The 23,119-nt window shown below is 44.7% G+C and overlaps 3 protein-coding genes and 1 pseudogene across 5 annotated transcripts; 3 read left to right on the top strand and 1 right to left on the bottom strand.

The window, feature by feature from the left end:
• Positions 1 to 269: 269 nt before the first annotated feature.
• On the bottom strand, positions 270 to 1,334 carry LOC127767998 (uncharacterized; annotated as a pseudogene).
• A 2,191-nt stretch (positions 1,335 to 3,525) lies between these two features.
• LOC127767997 (proline-rich receptor-like protein kinase PERK1) lies at positions 3,526 to 6,377 on the top strand. Its single transcript, XM_052293498.1, has 8 exons — positions 3,526 to 3,961; positions 4,051 to 4,515; positions 4,659 to 4,745; positions 4,842 to 4,912; positions 5,035 to 5,111; positions 5,218 to 5,365; positions 5,505 to 5,666; positions 5,877 to 6,377. The coding sequence occupies exons 2-8, from the start codon at positions 4,107 to 4,109 to the stop codon at positions 6,096 to 6,098; spliced, it is 1,176 nt and encodes a 391-aa protein (XP_052149458.1). The 5' UTR covers positions 3,526 to 3,961; positions 4,051 to 4,106; the 3' UTR covers positions 6,099 to 6,377.
• Positions 6,378 to 15,441: 9,064 nt separating this feature from the next.
• LOC127768807 (tropinone reductase homolog At5g06060-like) lies at positions 15,442 to 17,612 on the top strand. 2 transcript variants are annotated; one of them, XM_052294458.1, is made up of 5 exons: positions 15,446 to 15,646; positions 15,764 to 15,971; positions 16,363 to 16,579; positions 16,691 to 16,797; positions 17,069 to 17,612. In XM_052294458.1, the coding sequence occupies exons 1-5, from the start codon at positions 15,558 to 15,560 to the stop codon at positions 17,255 to 17,257; spliced, it is 810 nt and encodes a 269-aa protein (XP_052150418.1). In that variant the 5' UTR covers positions 15,446 to 15,557; the 3' UTR covers positions 17,258 to 17,612. The 2 variants fall into 2 exon arrangements, with proteins under 2 accessions (XP_052150417.1, XP_052150418.1); XM_052294457.1 differs by having other exon boundaries at positions 15,442 to 15,971.
• Positions 17,613 to 19,577: 1,965 nt separating this feature from the next.
• On the top strand, positions 19,578 to 22,459 carry LOC127766868 (tropinone reductase homolog At5g06060-like). Of its 2 annotated transcripts, none has more exons than XM_052292033.1 (6): positions 19,578 to 19,799; positions 19,906 to 20,113; positions 20,825 to 21,041; positions 21,117 to 21,223; positions 21,916 to 22,066; positions 22,284 to 22,459. In XM_052292033.1, the coding sequence occupies exons 1-6, from the start codon at positions 19,699 to 19,701 to the stop codon at positions 22,331 to 22,333; spliced, it is 834 nt and encodes a 277-aa protein (XP_052147993.1). In that variant the 5' UTR covers positions 19,578 to 19,698; the 3' UTR covers positions 22,334 to 22,459. The 2 variants fall into 2 exon arrangements, with proteins under 2 accessions (XP_052147993.1, XP_052147994.1); XM_052292034.1 differs by having other exon boundaries at positions 21,916 to 22,122.
• Positions 22,460 to 23,119: the final 660 nt, after the last annotated feature.

Genomic DNA, 23,119 nt, shown 5'->3' with positions numbered 1-23,119 from the left:
ATATACTTTCGTTTTGCATCTACAACCCAGATAATTATGAAAATTCTAAAATAATTTAGCAAGGTATATATATTATTGTATCATCTATATCGCTAAGTGATATATAAAGTGATCTTATATGATATACAAATAAAAGAAACGAAAATATTGAATACGACTGCAACTGAGAACACACCTATACTATTAATTGTTATTTCCCTCGATGGGTTGATGCTAACATTGAGAAGTCATTGGCCGTAGCACGGTTATCTCCAGCAGTGGGATATTATTGTGGGTACTGTTCATTGCCCTTCTATGCAATGGTATATGGGTCTGATCTCATAAAGTCATTGTAATTGTTAGGTAAAATGACAACATATAGGTAACACATATAACAATTAATAAGAAAGGGTTAATATGATCCATGCCACTGTAAATGTGGAAAATCAAAATATACCACTACTATTCACGTTATCTTCTGAGTGCCACTGTAAATTTTTAAACTTGGAACCATGCCACTCCATCACTCTTTCTATCTTCCCTATTCTCTCTCCGTGACAACGTGAGGCCACGCGCTCGGTGACGACGTTGTGGTCGTCGTCGATGGCGGGCACGGCATTGCCGGCGAGACCCCGACGAGCCACTGCGTCACGAAGTCCAGGATCTGCTAGCTCCAAGAAACACAGCATCTGCTTGCGAGGAATCATCCATCAAAGACCAAGTTAGGTGAAGATGAGCTCGTCGCTGAGCAAGAAGGCGTCGTCATTCGTGGGATGGCGAGCATGAGCGCGGTCTGCGCGGAGGAGGCGCTCAAGGACCAGGCGGGGCTTTGCCGGCTCAACGACCTCGTGTGGCGCTGCCGCCGACGAGGTGGCAACAGGGAGCGGGCGGCGGCTCCTCCTCCTCCTCCACCGCGTTCCTTCCCCACGGATGTGGCGCGTGCGACGGTGGGAGGCACGGCGGCTGGCGGCAGAGCTGGGGCAGGCGAGTGGTGGCGGCGGGCAAGCAGTGGCGGCGGTGGACGAGCGGCGGCGGCGGCAGGCTTTGCCGGCTCAACGACCTCATGCAGCGCCGCCGCCGACGAGGAGGCAACCGGGAGCGGGCGGCGGCTCCACCTCCTCCTCCACCGCCTTCCTCCCCCGCGGATTTGGCTACGGCGTGGCGCGTGCGACGGTGGGAGCTGGGGCGGGCGAGCGGTGGCGGCGGGTGGAGTTGTGGCTGGCGGCGGAGCTGAGGCGGGCGAGCAGTGGCGGCGACGGTGGGAGGCGCGGTGGCTGGCTGGCGGTGGCCGGCGGCCCCCTGTCTCCTCCTCCTTCGCCGCCGCGGCGTCGGAGGTGACCTCCTCCATGTCGTGAGTGAGAGGGACGACACAGAGTGAGAGGAGACGGGAGAAAGATGGAAGAAGACGGAAAAAAAGAGAGATGGGATGGAAAACGTGACGTTAGTGGTATGGTTTTAATTTTATAAAATTCTAGTGATACGATTACGAATAGATGGATAAAATTAACCCAATAAGAAATACCTCTTTTTATAGGAAACAATGAGATGACAGTACCGTAAGAAAAATAGTTTATGGGAGATATATATTTTTATTATTTTTTTTTTTGCAAAAGGAAACAACACCTTTCAAGTTACATCTATATCTATACTAACTTAGTGGATGTGACCAGATCGTGAGAGTTTGTGTTAAACCCTAAATAAATCCTGTAACTAGAAATAGAATGGACTCTAGTTTAATAATTCTTAAATTTGTGATTAATAAATTCTGAAATAGCCAAGATTTAGGTTCATCCAACCGAAGCTTTAAAAGATAGTACATATGCCACAAATAGAGAAACGAATTTTCTAGACAAGACCCCCTTTTAGGTTATAGGTGGACGTAATTGGTTGCGTTTGCAAAAATCGACCTGCATTTTCACATCGGTTTCTTAAGAGGTCCATATGCAAAAATCAATTTTAGCAGACGGACCATAACATGTCTGCATAAAAAAATGAGCCTATTTTCGCAGACAAGTTTATTAAGGGTTTGCCTAAGAGTCTGACTTAACTCATCTTTTCCCTCTCAACACTTTAAAATTTTTAAACTCATCATCCATATCTTCTTTCCATCTCTCTCTAAGCTTCTTTCCTCATTATCTCTCGCCTCCTCTCCTCTCACTCACTGGTCGGCGGCGAGTGGTGGCCGGCAAGGCTACCTTGAGCACTTGGCGGCAGACGGTGGCGGGATCACGTGGCCCCGCAACAACCGGCGGTGGTGGAGTGCTTTAGCGGGAGTGGTGGGCGACTCGACTTCCTTAGACAGCAGTAGCCGACTCGGCAACCTTGGGCGGCGGGCAGGGGTAGATCTGCCTCCACCGACCCCGCGACGACCGGATCCGCGGGCGCCGACCCTACGACGGCTGGATCCGCGCCGCCGCCGCCGCCGCCGCCAGCGGGGGGCACAGATGGGAGCTAGGGTTTTGAATTTTAGGAATTTTAATTTTTTTTAGGTTTTTTATTTTTACGTGCAGATGATATAAGCAGACACACGAAAAATCGGTTGCACCACCCGCATAAAAATAGCGATTTTCATGAATATTTTTAGGCAGACGAGCGGCTCAACCACATGCATAAATACGATCCGACCATTTGGAAAATTATTTTTTTTACTGGTGTGTATACAACTGATTCTGTCACTATTTTGTCGGTGAAAGAGAATGTTAGATCGTAGGGTAGAAAAGGTGAATGGACGGGTTGGATCGCTTTAGTTGAGTAGGACTAGTTTGGTGGCTTTCTCTAATTCAAGGCCCACATATTTTCCCCTCGTTTTTACCTACTGGAATTTTGCTTCAGCCATTATATTGCAAAAACGATAGGCTACTGCAAAGAATATCACGAACAATCGAACAACGTATAAACACATGCTTCTACGGATGCCTGTATCTGATCAATTCGCAGTACTCGCTGAGATGACAATGCCCATCTAGTTATTTTATGGAATTTTAACCCTGACATCCATCACTGAATTTGACCCGTTAGCACTTTCACCATCACACGATTGAGTGACCAGATTACTCATTACACGTTCAATACCTTAAAAAATTTGACCGCCAACTCATTGTTTTGGATAGCGACAACTGCTCATTCTCGTATACAGTTATAGTACACCCTTACTGCTCAGCACATAAAACAAGGACAAAAACAAGTCCGGTCCTTGCTGCTGTCTCCAGCCTGCCGATCCACCGATTTGCCACGAATTGCTGTTATTGTTACCAACACTACATACCGGTGGATGCCTCCAGTGGAATTCTGCCGCGGCAAGGTCCAAAACCGTGTGGGCTATCTCGCTTTTGCGCGCAGCTCGTTTGCACTCTGTTTCGCGCGGAAACAGGGGCACGAGGCGCCGCATGGTTAAGAACCAGGCCGAGACAACAGCAAAGCCAGCCCAGCGAGGCCGAAGCTTATAAAAGCCTCCGTTTCGCGCGTGCCGGGTTATGCTTGTGCTGTTGTGCACATGCAGTAGCTGAAATGTGGGCGCGCTTCTGGTATTCCAAGCCGGCCGAGAGGGCGCGGCCGGCGGCGTTCGTGCCCCCGCCGCCACCGCCGACGCCGCCTCAGTTCGTGCCTCCCGAAGAGCCGTCGGCCTTCGCGAAGCTCTACGCCGTCGCTGGCGACGTGGTCAGCCGCGCCAAGGCTCTCCTGACCACCGGTGGACCTGTCACGCCCTCCGACGACGGGCAGAGAGTCCGCCGTGCCTTGGCCCAGCTCACGGCCCCGCCTTCCGACCCGGCGCCCGCGGCACCGCAGAAGGACTCGAGCTCGGGCTTGAGCTCTACGGCGGTGGTCTGGATCATAGTGGCGGCCGGCGTCGTCGGGGCGGTTTTGGCTCTGTGCGTGCTCACGCTTTGGATCCGTCGATGCCGGCGGCAGCGCAGGCGGCGGCGGCAGGCCCAGCCTTTTCCGCTACCACCGCCAATATACAACCCCAACCCCTACTACAAAGGTGCGCACATTTTGTCACGTTCGCCAACGTGTACGGCCATGTCGTCGTCGTCGTCGGAGATATTCACCGCGCGCACTTGGTTCTTGCAGGTGACCTTCCGCCGCAGCCATTCGTTGCGCAGCAACCGCCGTCGGACCACTACTTCATGCAGCACCAGCACCCGACGCCGCCGCAGACCAGCGGCACGTTCTCCGACGCCGGCTCCGAGCGCCCGCACTCCATCGACATCCTCACCGAGCTGCCCACCGGCGGCTCGCTCTCGTACGACCAGCTGGCCGCCGCGACGGACGGGTTCTCTCCCGACAACGTCATCGGGCAGGGCGGCTTCGGGTGCGTGTACAGGGGGACGCTGCAGGATGGCACCGAGGTGGCGATCAAGAAGCTCAAGACGGAGAGCAAGCAGGGCGACCGCGAGTTCCGCGCCGAGGTGGAGATCATCACTCGCGTGCACCACAGGAACCTCGTCTCGCTCGTGGGGTTCTGCATCTCCGGCAACGAGAGGCTGCTGGTTTACGAGTTTGTCCCCAACAAGACGCTCGACACGCATTTACACGGTAAACCTATGTCTACATTTAAAATGGAAAAAATGTATGTTACATATTTTTTTTCTTCTGTCAAATGCATGCTAACTGTTTAGTCAATGTTTTTTGGTCTTGGTTTTTACTCTGATTATGTTGATGTTGAACTTTATATGCAGGGAACAAGGGGCCACCTCTGGATTGGCAGCAAAGATGGAAAATCGCTGTGGGGTCTGCAAGGGGTTTGGCCTATCTACACGATGACTGTTAGTTCTGCTCTACACATCCATTTCGTGTTATATTCGATTTAATATTTAGTGCTGAACTGTGATACAATACGAGAAATTTCATTTACTATTCAGGTTCTCCTAAAATTATACATCGTGATGTCAAGGCATCCAATATTCTGCTGGATCATGATTTTGAGCCCAAGGTACTCTCTCTGCACATATTGTTCAACGTTTCAAGAAGATCTGGTTTTTACAGGACGAGTTTGAATTGCAAACAATATGCCATTGCACAGTACTATACTCAGTATGTTTTGATCCTTTGCAGGTTGCAGATTTTGGTCTAGCAAAGTATCAACCAGGAAACCACACTCACGTTTCCACAAGAATAATGGGCACATTTGGGTCAGTTTTTCTTCAGCATTCCCTCTTATTTATGGACATGAATATCTATAGGATAAGTGTTACCATATTCATTATATTCATAGCTAGCACATCCTCTTTTCTGCAGGTACATAGCTCCAGAGTTTTTGTCTAGCGGGAAACTTACTGACAAAGCCGATGTCTTTGCTTTTGGTGTCGTCCTCTTGGAACTGATAACTGGAAGGCTGCCAGTTCAGTCATCTGAGTCTTACATGGATAGCACGTTAGTTGCTTGGGTCAGTTTCTAACAACAAACTTCTTGATAAATTAATGCCTTAACATCTAAGACATTTCCTTCACTCCAATAAATGTAGTTTTGAGAGGAATTTTGATGTTTAGCCTGACAAAACATTTCCTCTGAATATACTTCTTCAGGCGAAACCCTTGCTTTCCGAAGCTACGGAGGAAGGCAACTTTGATATCCTTGTTGATCCAGATATTGGAGATGATTATGATGAAAACATAATGATGCGAATGATCGAGTGTGCCGCCGCTGCCGTGCGCCAATCAGCACATCTGCGTCCATCCATGGTTCAGGTTCGCTTCCTAATCACTACTCCCTGAGTATAATTCAGTCCTTCCCTGAAAATGGTGAAACGCTGAAACTGCTAAATGTTCAGTAGAAATAGTCGTAGAATCACATGTGCCTTATTTCCTGAATAAAATAGAACAATAACCACATAACCAGAGAACAATATTTGATGTGTGACACATAAATGTGAAAAGAAGTTTCTTTCCTCCTATCAGATCCTGAAGCACTTGCAAGGAGAAACGCACGGAGAAGATCTAAACTCTATATTTAGGATAACGTACGCAGAAGATACATACAGTTCCATCATGGAATCCGGTGAGTCCATCGGGCCACGATCACGAAGGGCGCCGCGGAGTCAGAGAAACACTAGCAGCGATTACAGCAGTGAACAAGCTCTTACAGACAAAGCCAACCGAAGCCCCGCTAAGGGCAGGTGAACTGAAGATATATTGTTTAGGTAGTACTATTTCTATTTTTTTTTTTTTTTTTGAGATTGAACAAATGTTGCTGGTCAAGATGACATGGATGGAATGGTTGTGTTGTGCATTTAGATATGCTGTTTTCTATCCTCCAAATTGTTGGGGAATAAGTCCACTCCTACTCCCTTAAAAGTGACCTGAATCTAATCCATGACCCTAAACCGTAAAACCGGATGTCTCGACCCCCGAACTATTGAAACCGGTGTAATTTGACTTCCTTGGTGTTTTGGAGGGCGGTTTCGCTGACATGATGGTGTTGACCTAGTCTGTGGGGTTGACGTGGTGCTTAGGTAGCATTTGAATTAAAAACATATATGTGAGACCCGTTTGTCATTCACACACATAAAAAATGTGGGACCCACTTGTCATCATCTCTCTCTTTCTTCTTCATCCCCTTTTCCTCCCTTCTCTCTTTCTTTCTCTTTCTCTTCTCTCCCCTTCAGCCGGCCGCGGGGAGCACGGGTTGGAGCGGCGGCGAGCGGGGACAAGACTGGTGGCGGCCGGCGGGAGCTAAAGCAGTAGTGGCAACAACGGTCAAAGCTCAACGAGAGCATGTCTTCCTCTCCTCTCCTCTCCGTTCCTCGTGTCTCCCCGCACCATCCGCTGCTAGCCCCGCCTCCCCTCGTCCTCCGCCTCCGCCCCCGCACACCTCCACTCCCGTATTACCCTTCCCGGCGGCTGATCTTCCGTCCCCACATGGAACTGGCCACCTTCGTCGTGGAGTCGTCGTTGCTGTTATCGTGCGACGTAGCCATGATGCCGGACTCGCCGCCGTGGCGGGCGGCGAGGCACCGACGTGTGCAGTCGGAGATCGTCCTCGGGATGGACGACATTGCCTCCGACGCTGACCTCGGCATGTGTAAGTTCAAGTGCCTTAATTTGGTTTCGGTGATTAATGACAAATCTAATTATATGAGACTAACGTTTTTATGAGCCTTTCTTTGTCTAGTCTTATTTGGATATGAAAGTAAAAATGATGAGAGGTATGTATTAAACTTTACATATTCTAACTTGGTCTCTCTTGTGGATCCAAAATATAGTGTGAGCTCCCTCATTGATCTTGATTGATTATGTGCATATGCATTCCTTCATATTCATATGTATGTACATCTTGAGGGGGAGCTTATTCTATATTTTGTTCATTATAAGATCTCTACCTTGATTTGAAATTATCTTTCATCTCATCTCTTTGTGTTGTTTATATCGGGTTATTATCTATCACAAAAGAGAGAAAAGATTGAAAGATCTTGGATTAAACAATTTGTGTAATTGTTGCTTTGGTGATAGATGATAAATCGATATTTATGGGATTAACCTCTCTTTTTCATAAGTTGTTGACTAGGTTATTTCCCGATAATGAGATGTGGTAGATATGCATTCTTTAGTGATGGACCTTAATCATGACAAGGATGAAATGCATAGAGATAAAACGATATGTACCACTTCTTATCTCCTTTTTGATAGGTTTATATGTATGATTTTCATGTTATCGTTATATAAGTGTGAGACTAATGTTTACTCAAGTCATATCTTATTTAGTCTAATTTACATTAAGAACAGGGAGATCATGAAGGTATATATTTTATATTGGTCCACATCATTACTACATATGCCTTCTCTATGTATATAGGATAAACCCCCATTGGTTCTTCTTTACTTATGCATACACTTGTCTCTCTTTTATATTTCTTTGTATGCATATACTTATGGGGAGTAAATCCTATATATTTATTGTGCATGTTCTAGATCCATGTTGTTCACCTATTATTTATAGCATAATTTGGAACCATGCCATTATAATTTTTCAAAGTTTGAGATATGCCATCGGTATCTCAATGACATGTAGGACCCATGTGAGTCAATGACATGTGGGTCAGGATGGCATATCTCAAATTTTGTAAAATTATAATGGCACGGTTACAATTTTCCCAATAAAATATTTATATCGGATCTTTGCACTTGAGCTTGCATACGGGTATATGACTCTTGAGGTGTAAATGAATACTCAACAAACATATCCATATCTTTCATATGCAACTGGTTGGTCATCAAGTGAAGGAGGACAACCGATTTGTTGAGACTAATGTTCTCCTTTGAGATGTGAAAAGGAATAGGTTCCACCGTAATGAGGCTAATGGATGACAATATGGGTTGATGGTCACCAAGACAAGGACATCGCCATGTTGACAATAGTGAAGTCAAGATCGTGATGAGAAGAAAGTCTTGACAAAGGACGGTCAAGATCTTCGGATAAACATGGTTCAAGCAAATGGTCACGAGTGTTGATCTTGGCTCAAGCATTGACCCCAAGTTGGATGGCGCAAGGCAAAGGTATAATAGAACTAAGAATGTTTTCTTAGTCTTTTCCCGGTCTTGGTGTTTGGTGTAGACCGGATTTGCTAGATAGGCACCGTACTATCAAGAGGGGTCTATGAAGCGAGCATGTGGATGATCTTGTGCCATATTAGTTAATATGCATATAGGTGCATTTTGTGGGCTTGTCTAGCCAAGTGTGGAGAGTTTTATCAAGTCCCAAACAAACAGAGAAGTAGGCACATCCTATAGGTTTGGGTAGCCTCATGTGGTTATATCCGGTGGTGTATCCTTTGGAGTGTGAGCCCTTTCTCCTTGAGAAAAGTTGTGTTTCTTGGATGGATTGTTCAAGGGTTGGATATCCCTTTGAATAATCTTTCCATAGAGTCCAAGAACACCAAATTCCGAGATCCGAGTCAAGAGATATCGCCGTTTTACTAACGGTTGGTTGTGCTGAAAAGTGACCTGCGGTCTGACCGTGGGCCTTAGGTCGGTCTGACTGGGGCTGTTAGCCGGTCTGACCGGTGTGGTATGGCCGGTCTGACTGGCCCCACTGGTCTGTTGCTCTGGTCTGGTTTTGGTGGCGATACAGAGCCGCCAGAGCCGCAACCGGTCAGACCGAGCCTGCCAGGGTTATGGATACCACATACCTAATAGTAGTTGCCTAAATCTCGGCAGAACCAACTACATACCATGTCCTATAAGGAAGCAACCTTCGGATATAGGAGGAGTTCCGGATAAGAAAAGACAACCAGAGTTCTACATGGAAACGACAAGGACTACTCGGATTGTATTCATTTAGTTTCCCTAGTTCTACTTGGACAAGGGGACACCTATGGGTATAAATACAAGCCCCCCTAGGAGGAGAGGGAGGAGGATCAACACCCAACACAATGGACATAGAAGCCACAACATAGAAGCTTACATACGCCAAGACACGCCGTCGGATATCGACTTCAGGGATAAGCACGGCTAGTACCCTACGGTGTCTCCGGATACTGTCAGGAGAGATGAAAGCGCTATCTCTGATCTCGCCGGGCACGGATTCGAGGAGGAAGGCTACCCTGTTGTCGACTACGAGTCAGACCTTCAGACCGCCATGTCGACAACAGTTAGATAGGCTACCCCAAATATTGTACTGGTGTGATTATGGTGAATAAAAGCGCACAAGCCGGACACGACGCCGATTCCCACCAACCAATATACCTCGATGCATGCCGCGCGAAATTCTCCGAGAACAGGCGCCGCTTCATCGCCAACTTGCCGTGTGCTAGCCGGAATTGGTCAACCAAGCGTGCTTGCCTAACCATGTCACGTACACATGCCTAGACATGTGTATGCATGCGACAGGCGGCATTGCTCTTCCAAGACAGCAAGATATTGACGTCCAGGTCTACTGCATGCATACATATATCTTCTATTGATAGTATGTCGGGCATGAAAATCAAGGTATTTATTAGATTGATTTTTTAAATTAATCAACTAATTTCGTAGATACATTCGGCATGTATCTACAAAGGTACGCAATATTTTATGTGCAATTTGTCGTGCCTATTTCCAGATCATACAATATTGTCAGATTCATAATTTATTGTGTTTACCTAGAGCATGTTTTTTATACAATACCTATTATGCGAGCGTTTCCGGTGTTAGGCCGACAACGGTTTAATGCTGGGGGCTCGCTCTATTTTCTCCTGTATAAATCATGCTTGTTTACGGTTTACATAATGCATGATATTTACATCTGCTCGTTATATCCAGATAATGCTAGAAGATCCATGCAGTTTTTTGAGTACATACTCGATATTCTCTGCTATATGTCTTGCCTTCTAGAAAATATTTTTCAGGAACAATTGAGCACTCGAGTAGGTTGTGGTCAAGTACACCGCATTATCGAGAACGATCTCGACGAATGCAGAGTCGTCGCGCCCAACCTGCCAACGAAGACCGACGACCTATCTCATAGCACCGACCATGGCTGGACTACTCGAGAAAAGATTGTTAACGGATAATTCCTCACGAACATCATTGGCTTGATCACCCGACATAATTGCGAACGGACATCCGGATATGTTATAAGTTGGGTATGTGAGTCATGCTGGCCACATGATGTGCACATGTAATAAACCAACTTTAGCGCCCCTATAGGTGATTAAGAGACTCCTACTCCTGGTTCTCAAACCAGTAGAACGTAGTTATCTCTCTCGCTTACTTCTAGTGGTCGAGTTACGATTACTATCTGGTCCTCGACCAGCGGTGTAGCGATTCTCCCACTATTTCCACTTCAAGTGGTCGGGTTACGACTACTATCTTGTCCTCGACCACCGGTGTAGCGATTCTCCCACTATTTCCACTTCAAGTGGTTGAGTTACGACTACTACCTGGTCCTCGACCAGAGGTGTAGCGATTCTCCCACTACCTTTACCTCACCAAAGTTGATATCAGGTACACAATGATGCCAAGTGTTTTACCCAGAGATCCCTTACCACGATGACACCTAGCGTTGAAACCTATCCTCATGTCCCTTTACGCCGTCTTGACAAGGCCTCCGAGGAACCTAAGGGAACTTCGGCTGGGGACGCCCAGAGCCGATAAGGCCTTGTCGGATCCTGTAGAGACAAAAGACCATGTAAGATCTGGTCGTGTAAGAGTTCTAGCCGTGCGTATTAACCAAGCCGTGTAATCGGAAATTGGGTTTTCCAACTTCACGGCTGGGGGCTAGGATCAGTGCTTGTTCAACCGAGGCAGGTCAAAGGTCCAAGAGCTTTATCTTCCGAGAACAATTCTCCAATGACAAGGCTGGGGGCTAGGGAGAGTGTATAACTCAACAAACTGGCTGATCGAAGTCGGTAAAAGAGTAGACACTCATATACAAAACATTGGTTTGTAAGTTTAATTCATTTTTAGTTTTCCATACATATTATAACATGTCACCCTTTGAGCGTTCGCTCGGGGGGCTATTTCTATCTAATATTCTTTTCCGAGTATTGATTTCAGGAAAATTCTATCCGACATTGTCGAAGACTTCATGTCTCTATGGTTCTACACCAAGATCGACTAAGGCGAGTACGACAAATGTTGACAAGGCTCCGTCGCAGACTCTACGCCTACTCGATTACTCGAGAACAGTTGGTGGATCTCGACAAGGAATATGGAATGAAGAGATGGTGTACCCGCCGAGAAAAAATTTCTTGACTTCAATCCAAATTCTCGATTACAGCAAGACGGGAGATTTAGTCGTATGCTCTGTACTTTCTTGGTTGAGGTCGAAGATTGACTCAGACAAACCCTTTAGGTGTCCGCACGAGGCTGATAAAGGAAGTCTAACGTTATCTCTGAACTCACCAAGAACGGTCACGTGCACTCGATAACAGTTCCTCCAAGGTCTGCGGTTGAGAATATGAACTCGTTCATTTGCATTGAAGTCGGGGGCTACTGTCAGGGTTATGGATACCACATACCTAATAGTAGTTGCCTAAATCTCGGCAGAACCCACTACATACCATGTCCTATACGGAAGCAACCTTCAGATATATGAGGAGTTCCGGATAAGGAAAGACAACCAGAGTTCTACATGGAAACGACAAGGACTACTCGGATTGTATCCATATTGGTTTCCCTAGTTCTACTTGGACAAGGGGACACCTATGGGTACAAATACAAGCCCCCCTAGGAGAAGAGGGAGGAGGATCAACACCCAACACAATGGACATAGAAGCCACAACATAGAAGCCTACATACGCCAAGACACGCCGCTGGATGTCGACTTCAGGGATAAGCACGGCTAGTACCCTACGGTGTCTCCGGATACTGTCAGGAGAGACGAAAGCGCTATATCTGATCTCGCTGGGCACGGATTCGAGGAGGAAGGCTACCCTGTTATCGACTACGAGTCAGACCTTCAGACCGCCATGTCGACAACAGTTAGATAGGCTACCCCAAATATTGTACTGGTGTGATTATGGTGAATAAGAGCAATACCGGCTTCGGCCAACAGGATGTAGGGTTATTACCTGACAATTCATGGGCCCGAACCTGTATAAAAATCTCTGTCTCCATCTCTTTTACCTCAGTCTCGCGTATACCCTAGTACCAATGATCGCCATACTATGCAAATACCGGAATCGCGACATCAAACGTCGACAGTGGCACGCCAGGTAGGGGTACTTTGGTGCTTCAGGATTTCGACGAGATGGGTTTAAGAGATGGATTCTCCAACAACAAGCTACTCGAAAACTTCGGTTATGGGGAGATCTAATCCAACCAAAGTATGTCGTCCAACAAGATCGGAACCATCGTCGTCAAATATTCGATCCGGCGAGATCGACCAAGCTTCATCAAGTCATCGCCGCCGTGGAGAATCTTCAGTATCGGCAGCTTCCGAAACCGATCCAATATCAATTCCTCCTCGTGCACGACATCAATTGGTGTGAGGTATTGGCTGGCTGCGCACAGGCCGGACACGACGCCAATTCCCACCAACCAATATACCTCAATGCATGCCGCGCGAAATTCTCCGAGAACAGGCGTCGCTGCGTCGCCAACTTGCCGTGTGCTAGCCGGAATTGGTCAACCAAGCGTGCTTGCCTAACCATGTCACGTACACATGCCTAGACACGTGTAAGCATGCGACAGGTGGCATTGCTCTTCCAAGACAGCAAGATATTGACGTCCAGGTCTACTGCATGCATACATATATCTTCTATTGATAGTATGTCGGGCATGAAAATCAAGGTATTTAGTAGATTGATTTTTTAAATTAATCTACTAATTTCGTAGATACATCCGGCATGTATCTACAAAGGTACGTAATATTTTATGTGCAATTTGTCGTGCCTATTTCCATATCATACAATATTATGATCCATAATTTATTGTGTTTACCTAGAGCATGTTTTTTATACAATATCTATTATGTGAGTGTTTCCGGTGTTAGGCCGACAACGGTTTAATTCTGGGGGCTTGCTCTATTTTCTTCTGTATAAATCATGCTTGTTTACGGTTTTGACACTTCATTGCATTATCTTGAACCCTTGCAGTAGCTCTCACACCCTTGTGCACTTAGTTTATCTAGTGAGGTGTTGGAGAGTGAGTTAAGCCAATCCAAGTGCATTGCTTCATTGTTAGAGCTAGTGTGGCACTTGATCATCCTCGGCAAGCATCCTAGACTTGTTACTCTTGGAGGTTGCGCCTCATAGACGGCTTGTGGAGGTGTCGCCCGGTGACCTCTCCGAGGAGATTGTGGAGGAGGCCCGACGCCGGTTGTGAGTGGTTTGGAGTTCACCACCTTCGGAGTGAAGGAAGAACTACCCTAGTGATCGAGGCTTGGGTAGTCCTCTCCGTGGGCCGGCTCCCACCTTGCCCACCCCTTGACCAAGGGGGCGTGCGGTGGTTCGTGGTTGAGCGGTGGAGTTGGGCTCGCCTCAACAGGGATTAGGAAACCGGCGAGTTTCCGAACCTCGGTGAAGAATCCCTTGTCTCTTGTCTCATTTATTTGTTGCATTTACATTTGAGCAAGTTTACATACTAGAGCTTATTTGTGCTATTATCACCCTAAGCTTGTAAATCTTACATAGGCTAGCTTCTTTGTGCACTTACTTGAGACTAGTTGATTTAGGTTTTGAATTGTGCAAAACCGTTTTGATTTACGTTTCCGCATACAAAACTCGGTTTTAGCCAAAAGTTTTAAAACCGCCTATTCACCCCCCTCTAGTCGGCCTCCTTGATCCTACAGCGTGGTTGGGGAGGTTGGCGGCGGCGGCAGCGACGACTACGCGGAGGAGGAGAAGGATGAGGATGACGAGGAGGAGGAGATGGAGGGGGCGAGCGGCAGCCGGATGGTCCAGCCCACCGCCGCCGCCGCTGCTTCAGCTCCCGCCGGCCGCCACCACTCTGGCCCTCGCCCGCCACCGCTCCAACCGGTTTCAATAGTTCGGGGGTTTTTGCGGTTTATGGTCATAGATTAGATTTGGGTCACTTTTAAGGAAGTCAAAGCCGACGCTCCAGGCGTCCAACCGCGGGCCACGGTTCATCTGGATGAGGCTTGCTAGTAATGACTGGATTGATGCCGATCAATCGATCATAGCGGGGACTTCTAATGGGCGTTCGATCGCCAGGGCGATCGGGTAGCGATCGATCCCCCTCCCCCCTCCCTCCACCTAGTTTCCTTTTTTTGGCACCGCATTACTTTCCTATTTTAGTAAATTTATGCACCTGAAGTTTATACACCTTAAGTTTACACATCTAAAGTTTAGAGACCAAAAGTTTATAAGTCAAAAGTTTATATGTCCGATTCAAATTTGAATTTGAATTCAAATATTTTTTATATATAGTATTTCTATACATCTAAAGTTTATAGACCTAAAGTTTATAAGTAAAAAGTTTATATACCCGTTTCAAATTTGAATTTGAATTATATCTGATTCAAATTTGAATTTGAATTCAAATATTTTCTATATATAGTATTTTTATGCATCTAAAGTTTATACACCTAAAGTTTATAGACATGAAGTTTATAAGTTAAAAGTTTACATACCCGATTCAAATTTGAATTTGAATTATATCTGATTTAAATTTGAATTTGAATTTAAATATTTTCTATATATATATATAGTATTTCTATACATCTAAAGTTTATAGATCCAAAGTTTATAAGTCAAAAGTTTACATACCCGATTCAAATTTGAATTTAAATTTAAATTTTTTATATATAGTATTTCTATACATAATTTTTTCTAAATTTTTTTTAAAAAAAATTGTGGTGTACTGTAGTAGAAAGAGAATAAGGGGAGTAGGAAGGGGGGAGAAGAGGGAGGAGTATAGCCGGGGGAGGGGAGTGGGGGAGCCGCGCATTAGCAGTTCCGGATCATAGCGGCCCGAGGCTGGAAAGCGTGTGAAAATTTCTGACCGTTACAGGCTTACCCATGTTTCGATTGGGATATTTTCAGGAAACAACCGGAATAGCTACCGATCGATCAGTGACTTTTCTGAATAATAACGCCGAATACTGGCGACGAGCCAACAACCCGAATCGGGAGTTTTTCCCGAAGAACTGATAATACGGATTTTCTCGCAAAATTATTCCCAGCCGCTCCCTCGAGGCCGATGGCCGAGGCGGTCGCAAGCGGCGCAGCGGGGAGATGGACCCTCCGCGGCAAGACGGCCCTCGTCACCGGCGGCACCCGCGGCATCGGGTACTCACCCCAACACCCTTCTCTGGTTCTCCCCTCTCGCTACCCAGTGAGGAGTGAGACCTCCACCGCAGAGCCTTTGCTGCTCTTCCACGATCAACGCGGGGAATTCATGCGCAGGCGTGCGGTGGTGGACGAGCTGGCGGCGCTGGGGGCGGCCGTGCACACCTGCTCCAGGAAGGAGGCCGAGCTGGGCGAGCGCCTCAGGGAGTGGGAGGGCAAGGGCTTCCGCGTCACCGGCTCAGTCTGCGACGTCTCCGTGCGGGAGCAGCGGGAACGCATGCTCCGTGAGGTCGCCGGCCTCTACGGTGGCAAGCTCGACATCCTCGTAAAGCACTTCGCTTAGTTTCTCTTTATCTCTCCTCAATTTAACTCCTTGCTTCCCCATCTAGGTCCCAGCCTTTCTCGTCACTGAACCTAATTTCGATCAAGCATGACTCTCTCGATTTTCATCTACATGGTTAGTAATGCATAAATCATAGATGTGACCATGGCTGAACCACTTTGCTGCCTGCTAGTCATGATGCTTAGTTGGTAAGTCAGAGTTCATGTTTAGCGGAGAGTTTGCATATATAACATCAAGGCTAGGTGCCACTTTAGCACTGAAATTCATCGAACATTTGAGTTACTTTGAGAAATGTGTTACTTTGACAACCCTCAGCTCTACTGTTGTAGACCTGCAGTTGATTTCTTTCATGTTTTCGCATTTTGGTATGCAGGTGAACAACGTGGGAACAAACTTTTCAAAACAAACCACTGAATACTCTGCAGATGATTACTCGTTCATAATGGCCACCAATCTTGAATCTGCGTATCATCTGTGCCAACTTGCTCATCCTCTTCTCAAATCATCTGGGTCAGGAAGCGTTGTCTTCGTATCGTCAGTCTCTGGAGTGGTGGCTGTAAGTTCTGGCTCTGTCTATGCGATGACAAAAGGTACAATATATATTACCGCAGTACATGCATTTTTTTTCATGGATGGCATAGGTGAAAAAGCCGATATGCATCGTTGATGATTCTTGCGAGATATCTTCGGGTGTTGTTTAGGTGCCATGAACCAGCTGGCCAAGAACCTGGCATGTGAGTGGGCGAAAGACAATATAAGAACCAATTCTGTTGCACCATGGTACATCAAGACTTCACTTGTGGAAGATGTAAGGCACTGCCTCTTTTGCTTTGATTAGTCATAGCTTCATAGGTAGCATTTGCTTCCGTTGCTCATCTGAATTTACTGTAAGGTAGATATTTGGTTGCACCGTTAATGCATCAAAATTGACTTCTGGATCCAGTGTTATCATTCTGTATAGAGATTAATGCATTCTTGTCTGCTCTCCTTAATTTGTACTTCTACATCAAAACCATAGTCGAAAACTATGTGGCCAGCTTGTTCTGAATAGTTTTGTTTCGCTTGTTTTGGCTCTGCAGGAATTGGCAAGGAAGGACTTCGCTGACAGCGTCGTGCGTCGAACAGCGCTGAAGCGCGTGGGAGAACCAGAAGAGGTGTCATCGCTGGTCGCGTTCCTGTGCATGCCCGGCGCTTCCTACATCACCGGCCAGACGATCTCGGTCGACGGCGGCATGACCATAAACGGACTGTATCCAACTCAGGACTAGACCGAATAGGCAAACCGTATGGCCGTATGGGGATCGAAGAACTGTGTTTGGAGAGGTCAGAGGTGAGGCTCGAACGTCAGTAAAACTCAACTATCCCAAACAAACAGGAGATCGCAAATAGATGCTTGTGAACTTGATTGGTTTGCACTTGAGTATGCACCGCATGCTATTGTACTAAATTAAAAAAAAAAACGTTTGTTGCGAGCAAACAAACGAAATACTGCGTGGATAGGGTGCCTACTGCATAGTGTTGTGTCGTTCGTATGCGCCATAGACAAACGGAATGCCCTTGAAAAAAAGTTTAATTGGATGCATCATGCAGGCTATTACAATTTCTTCCATTTTAAAAATATCATTACTATTACTCTATTTGAATACATATCATTATGATTTGACAAATTGAAAATATGTCACTACTTATCTCTTCAATGTATTTATTAAAAAATTTAGACCAAAATACTCCTCCTCCCTTCTTCCTTCTCCCTCTCTCTAATCTATATCTCTTCCAACATATAACAACTTTTAGCTATGAATCTGGACACACAATTATCCAGATTCATAACTAAAAATGCTTATATTTTGGGACGGAGGGAGTAGATCAATTAAATGAGTGGTCTACTATATAATTTTTATTATATTAACTCGTACATATACTACAGTTTTAATCTCGATCAAATTTTTAGGTGATCCATATACTACAGTGCCATCTAGCTGGTTACGCCGCTGTGTCCAATCTCTATCGAGCCCGTCGGCCTGGCGACCTCCAGTGGCACGCGGGTGGCGAGGTTCCGGCACATGATGGCCAGCACATCGCACAACCCGTCCACTAGTAGCATGATCGGCGCAAGAAGCTCTGGTTCCCGTCAAACACTAAGGACTCGCCCTCGCTAGCTGACCACGCCGCCACTAACTCTGTCGTCGGCAGACGTGGCTTCATCTGAATCATATGTAAGAGAGGAGTGATAACATGATCCAATTTTTTAATAAATACATTAAATAGGTGAGTAATGAAATATATCTAATTTCTGTGAAATTGTAATGACATGTCTCAAATAGACGTATAATAATAATATTTTTTAAAATCGGCCGAGTTGTATCAGCGTGTAATTTACCCCCACCCTCTGGTGGTGTTTTGATCCGGGGACTAAACTTTAGTCCATGTCACATCGGATTTTTGACACTAATTTAGAGTATTAAATATAAACTAATAGTAAAACTAAGTGCATAAATGAGAGCTAATTCGTGACATAAATATAAACTAATAGTAAAACTAATTGCATAAAGTATTTTCAAGCATAATTAACCCATAATTAGTAAATGTTTACTGTAACATCACTTAGGCTAATCATGGATTAATTAGTCTCAATAGATTCGTCTTGTGAATTAGTCCAAGGTTATGGAATGGATTTTGTAATTAGTCTATGTTTAATACTTTCAATCAGCGTCCAAACATTTGATGTGATAGGAACTCTAAGAAATTTTAGCCCCCATCCAAACAGGGCCTTAAAAAAAGGACAAACGGAGAAAAGGGTCCAACGTGTCGGAAATGCTAATGGGCGGGTGATCGCTCCCCTGCCCGCCCAGTGATCACCTGCCCGCCCTCTCCCCTATACTACTCCATACACTCCTCCCCTACTACAGTACACCACACAATTTTTTTTTAAAAAAAACATAAAGTTAGAAAAATTTATGTATAGAAATACTATATATAAAAAATTTGAATTCAAATTTAAATTTGAATCGGGTATGTAAACTTTTGGCTTATAAACTTTGGGTCTATAAACTTTAAGTGTATAAACTTTAGATGTATAGAAATACTATATATAGAAAATATTTGAATTCAAATTCAAATTTGAATCGGATATAATTCAAATTCAAATTTGAATAGGGTATGTAAACTTTTGCCTTATAAACTTTAAGTGTATAAACTTTAGGTGTATAAACTTTAGATGCATAAAAATACTATATATAGAAAATATTTGAATTCAAATTCAAATTTGAATCAGATATAATTCAAATTCAAATTTGAAACGGGTATGTAAACTTTTGACTTATAAACTTTAGGTGTATAAACTTTAGATGTATAGAAATACTATATATGAAAAAATTTGAATTCAAATTCAAATTTGAATCGGATATATAAACTTTTGACTTATAAACTTTGGGTCTCTAAACTTTATATATGTAAACTTGAGGTGTATAAACTTTAGGTGCATAAATTTACTAAAATAGAAAAATAATATGGTGAAAAAAAAAAAAACCTAGGTGGAGGGAGGGGGGAAGGGATCAATAGCTACCCCCATCTCCTCCTGGCGATCGATCCCCATTAGAATGCCCCCAACGTGTGCTGTTCCGCTTTTGCGTCGTACATCGTCGTCTGCTGTGTTGCGAAACAGAAGATAAAGCGAAAGGGACCAAACCGACCGGCGGGAGGTTCGGAGATGGCCGCGGCGGCGGAGACCTCGGCGAAGGTGGGGGCGCCGAGAAGATGGTCTCTTCAAGGGAAGAGGGCGCTCGTCACCGGCGGCACCCGCGGAATCGGGTACTCTCCGCTAACTCTTCTCTCTTTCTCTCTCTTCAGTAGCAACACCGCGAGCGTGCGAGATTCCCCGATGGTTGAGGCTGTGTGCCATCCGTGTGATGGGCAGGCGTGCGGTGGTGGAGGAGCTGGCGGCGCTGGGGGCCACCGTGCACATATGCTCCCGGAAGGAGGAGGAGCTGAGCGAGCGCCTCAAGGAGTGGGAGGCCCGGGGATTCCGCGTCACCACCTCCGTCTGCGATCTCTCGGTTCGGGACCAGCGTGAGCGCCTCCTCCGCCAAGTCGCTGACCTCTTCGGCGGCAAGCTCGATATCCTCGTGAGACGACTAAGTCACTCCCCTTCTCTCGTCTCTCCTTTATTACCCCTTTTATCGTTTCTATATTGCAATTGAGTTGCATGTTCGCGTCAAAGTTCGTCCCTAAAACCCCTCGTACTATTCCCCATCCAAACAAAGAATGCTGGTATAGATAACTCAAAGGGCAAATAGAGCTGAAGATAAAAGAGCCCTTCAGAAGTTTAGAAAGATTTTTTTTTTTTTTTTTTGCGGGGAAGTATAGAAAGATTTTGACCTGCTTGGTTGCGCAATGTGATCTTCATAAGAGCTGTTTTCTCGCAATCCTATCTCAAATGTGCACACACAATATATGATGGTTGTAACTTGGTTGTATTTAGAGCCCAACAAACTGGCCTGTTGGAGATAGAACACATGTTCGAATGGCCGAAAAATTGTGTTATTATGCTTCTAAAATGCAATGTCAGCAACAATGGTTACCGAGTAGAAATGCAAATTTTCAGTTTTATATGGTACTAACGATCCACATAGTTGAATTAACATCTTTGATTGGTATGGGATTTTACAGACTGATCGTGCAGGTTTTGTTTGCTTGATTTGCATGCCATGTACATCTTCTCATAGATGTGTTTTATTGTGCCTTTCCTTTTTATAATTTTGATTTGATTACGCTATCTGATTATTCAATATCTGAACGTTCCTTTTGATTTATCCTGAATTCATTTGGTCGTCTAGGTAAACAATGTGGGGACAAACATAAGGAAGCCAACCACTGAATTTTCTGCCGAGGAATACTCTTTTATGATGGCGACTAATCTTGAATCTGCGTATCATCTGTGCCAACTTTCGCATCCTCTTCTGAAAGCATCTGGGTCAGGGAGCATTGTTTTCATATCATCAGTCTGTGGATTGGTAGCTGTATTTAGTGGTTCTCTCTATGCTATGACAAAAGGTAACTGTTTTAGCTCACCAGTGAATGTGCATTCAATTTCTTGAGCTTTTCTAAACAGTTATTGGTATTGTTTAGGTGCAATCAACCAATTAACCAAGAACCTAGCATGCGAATGGGCGAGAGACAACATACGGTCCAACTCTATTGCCCCGTGGTATATCAGGACTTCACTTACCGAAGGAGTAAGGCTTTTGCTTATCAACCATCCTGATTTATCATGTTTGGATACTTGTCATTTTAAGTCAGAACATGTAGTCAAGTATTCAACTAATTGTCAGGATACGGTATTCAGGCTACATACGACTGTACTTGCATCAAGGTTGCCATCTTCTTGTTTCTGAACCTGACTAAGCTAGATTTATTTTACCAATTTGTCTATACAAAGTGTCACCAGATTTCACAAGCTTTGGGTTGGAAAAATGTCCAACCGAAACTAGCTCAGCCTCACTTGTTTTTTTTTCCACCTTTCTTTTCTGTTTGACTTCAGTTTCATCTTGAGGCTGATTTAAAATTAATTATAGCCTTCTTAACCTGCTGATCAAGTTTTGTTCATTCATGTTCATTTGTAATTGGATAGCATAGAAGCACATCATAAATATGATTGTGCATTTTTTACTCTATGCCCATGATTACCTCAAAATGTGACAGCGCACACCCTACTTCTCTTATTCCTTAGTCCCAAATTTGCCTCTTATACTGTTAATATATTCCACGATATAAAAAGGTTGTAGCACAGCTACAGGTGTAAGTGTCCTGAGTACTGCACGCTGAACTCTTCTTTTACTCCAGCTTATCTATTTATCCTTTGTTTGCGGGGTGCTAGAAAATGGAATGTCTGGTCCCTGAACCCTTGGCCTCTTATTGTTTTATGCAGCTTTTGGCAAATAAGGACTTTGAAGGTGCTGTGGTGAGCCGAACTCCACTTAGGCGTGTTGGAGAACCTGAAGAAGTATCATCGCTGGTTGCTTTTCTTTGCATGCCTGGTTCCAGTTACATTACTGGCCAGACGATCTCGGTTGATGGAGGTATGACCATTAATGGACTCTATCCAAGTTAAGATTAATGGACTATCAAGAAGACGGTATGTTCCTGCTGTCCAGAAACGGCCATATATGTTGTTCTTGGGCTTTGCAAGCAGAGCGAATATTGTGTAAACTGACATCACCATGAATATATATTTCTTGTGCGTTTGAAGAAATTGTCCGGTTTCTTTTTCCAACGCTATCTACTGGTTTTTGTCAGGCAACCGGTACAAGTCGAGCGTACGCATGATGGTTCTCGCAGAGCAATAATCCCCACCGGTCCCGTTTTAAGCGTAACCATGAATTTTCGTGTATCCAACTTTAATTGTCCGTCTTATTTTAAATACTTGTATGATTACTACTTTTATTGTTATTAATGATAAAACGTGGATAGTACTTTATGCGTCACTTATGTTTTTAATTTTTTTTAATTTTTTTTATATAAGACGATAGATCAAAATTTATGGTTGCGCTGTGAGACGAAGGGAGTATCCCTCTAGCTTCTCCAAGCCTTGTCAATATTTATATCTATATCTAATCTAATAATTAGAAAAAAGAGTAAAGTCCATCACCGGTCCCTAAACTTGTACCGCTGTGTCATCCTGGTCCCTAAATTCGCAAATTGACCGTTCAGGTCCTTAAACTTGTTCGACTGTGTCATCCCGGTCCCTAAACTTGTAGATCACTCGTTTAGGTCCTGCAACTTGTTCAGTTGTGTCACCCCGGTCCCTAAACAGGACGGTCTAAAAACTTTATATCAAAAAATAATTCATAACTTTTTCATGTGAACTCTAATGAAGACAAACTTTATATCAAAATTATAGCCCTCGACGCGACCTACAACTTTGTAGTTGAAAAGTTTTTGAATTAAAACTTTTTAGGGTCCCAAAATATTGTTGCATGTTTATCAATTTTGAAATTACATTTTAGGACAAAAAATGACTTAAAATAAAAAAAAATTCAACTACAAAGTTGTAGATCATGTCGAGGGCTACAAGTTTGATATAAATTTTGTCTTCATTACAGTTCAGATGAAAAAGTTATGAATTACTTTTA

This window comes from Oryza glaberrima, chromosome 3 (genome assembly GCF_000147395.1).
Source record: "Oryza glaberrima chromosome 3, OglaRS2, whole genome shotgun sequence".
Lineage (NCBI taxonomy): Eukaryota > Viridiplantae > Streptophyta > Magnoliopsida > Poales > Poaceae > Oryza > Oryza glaberrima.
This window is presented reverse-complemented; position numbering and strand designations above follow the sequence as displayed.

Bases quoted from the DNA above. Each gene is read 5' to 3' on its own strand.
- LOC127767997 (XM_052293498.1), top strand. From the start codon at position 4,107: ATGCAGCACCAGCACCCGACGCCGCCGCAGACCAGCGGCACGTTCTCC. The intron at 5,112-5,217 runs GTCAGTTTTTCT...TCTTTTCTGCAG, and splicing joins AGAATAATGGGCACATTTGG to GTACATAGCTCCAGAGTTTT. The intron at 5,667-5,876 runs GTTCGCTTCCTA...TCCTCCTATCAG, and splicing joins TGCGTCCATCCATGGTTCAG to ATCCTGAAGCACTTGCAAGG.
- LOC127768807 (XM_052294457.1), top strand. From the start codon at position 15,558: ATGGCCGAGGCGGTCGCAAGCGGCGCAGCGGGGAGATGGACCCTCCGC. The intron at 15,972-16,362 runs GTAAAGCACTTC...TTTGGTATGCAG, and splicing joins GTGGCAAGCTCGACATCCTC to GTGAACAACGTGGGAACAAA. The intron at 16,798-17,068 runs GTAAGGCACTGC...TTGGCTCTGCAG, and splicing joins AGACTTCACTTGTGGAAGAT to GAATTGGCAAGGAAGGACTT.
- LOC127766868 (XM_052292033.1), top strand. From the start codon at position 19,699: ATGGCCGCGGCGGCGGAGACCTCGGCGAAGGTGGGGGCGCCGAGAAGA. The intron at 21,224-21,915 runs GTAAGGCTTTTG...TGTTTTATGCAG, and splicing joins GGACTTCACTTACCGAAGGA to CTTTTGGCAAATAAGGACTT. The intron at 22,067-22,283 runs GTATGACCATTA...GGTTTTTGTCAG, and splicing joins GACGATCTCGGTTGATGGAG to GCAACCGGTACAAGTCGAGC.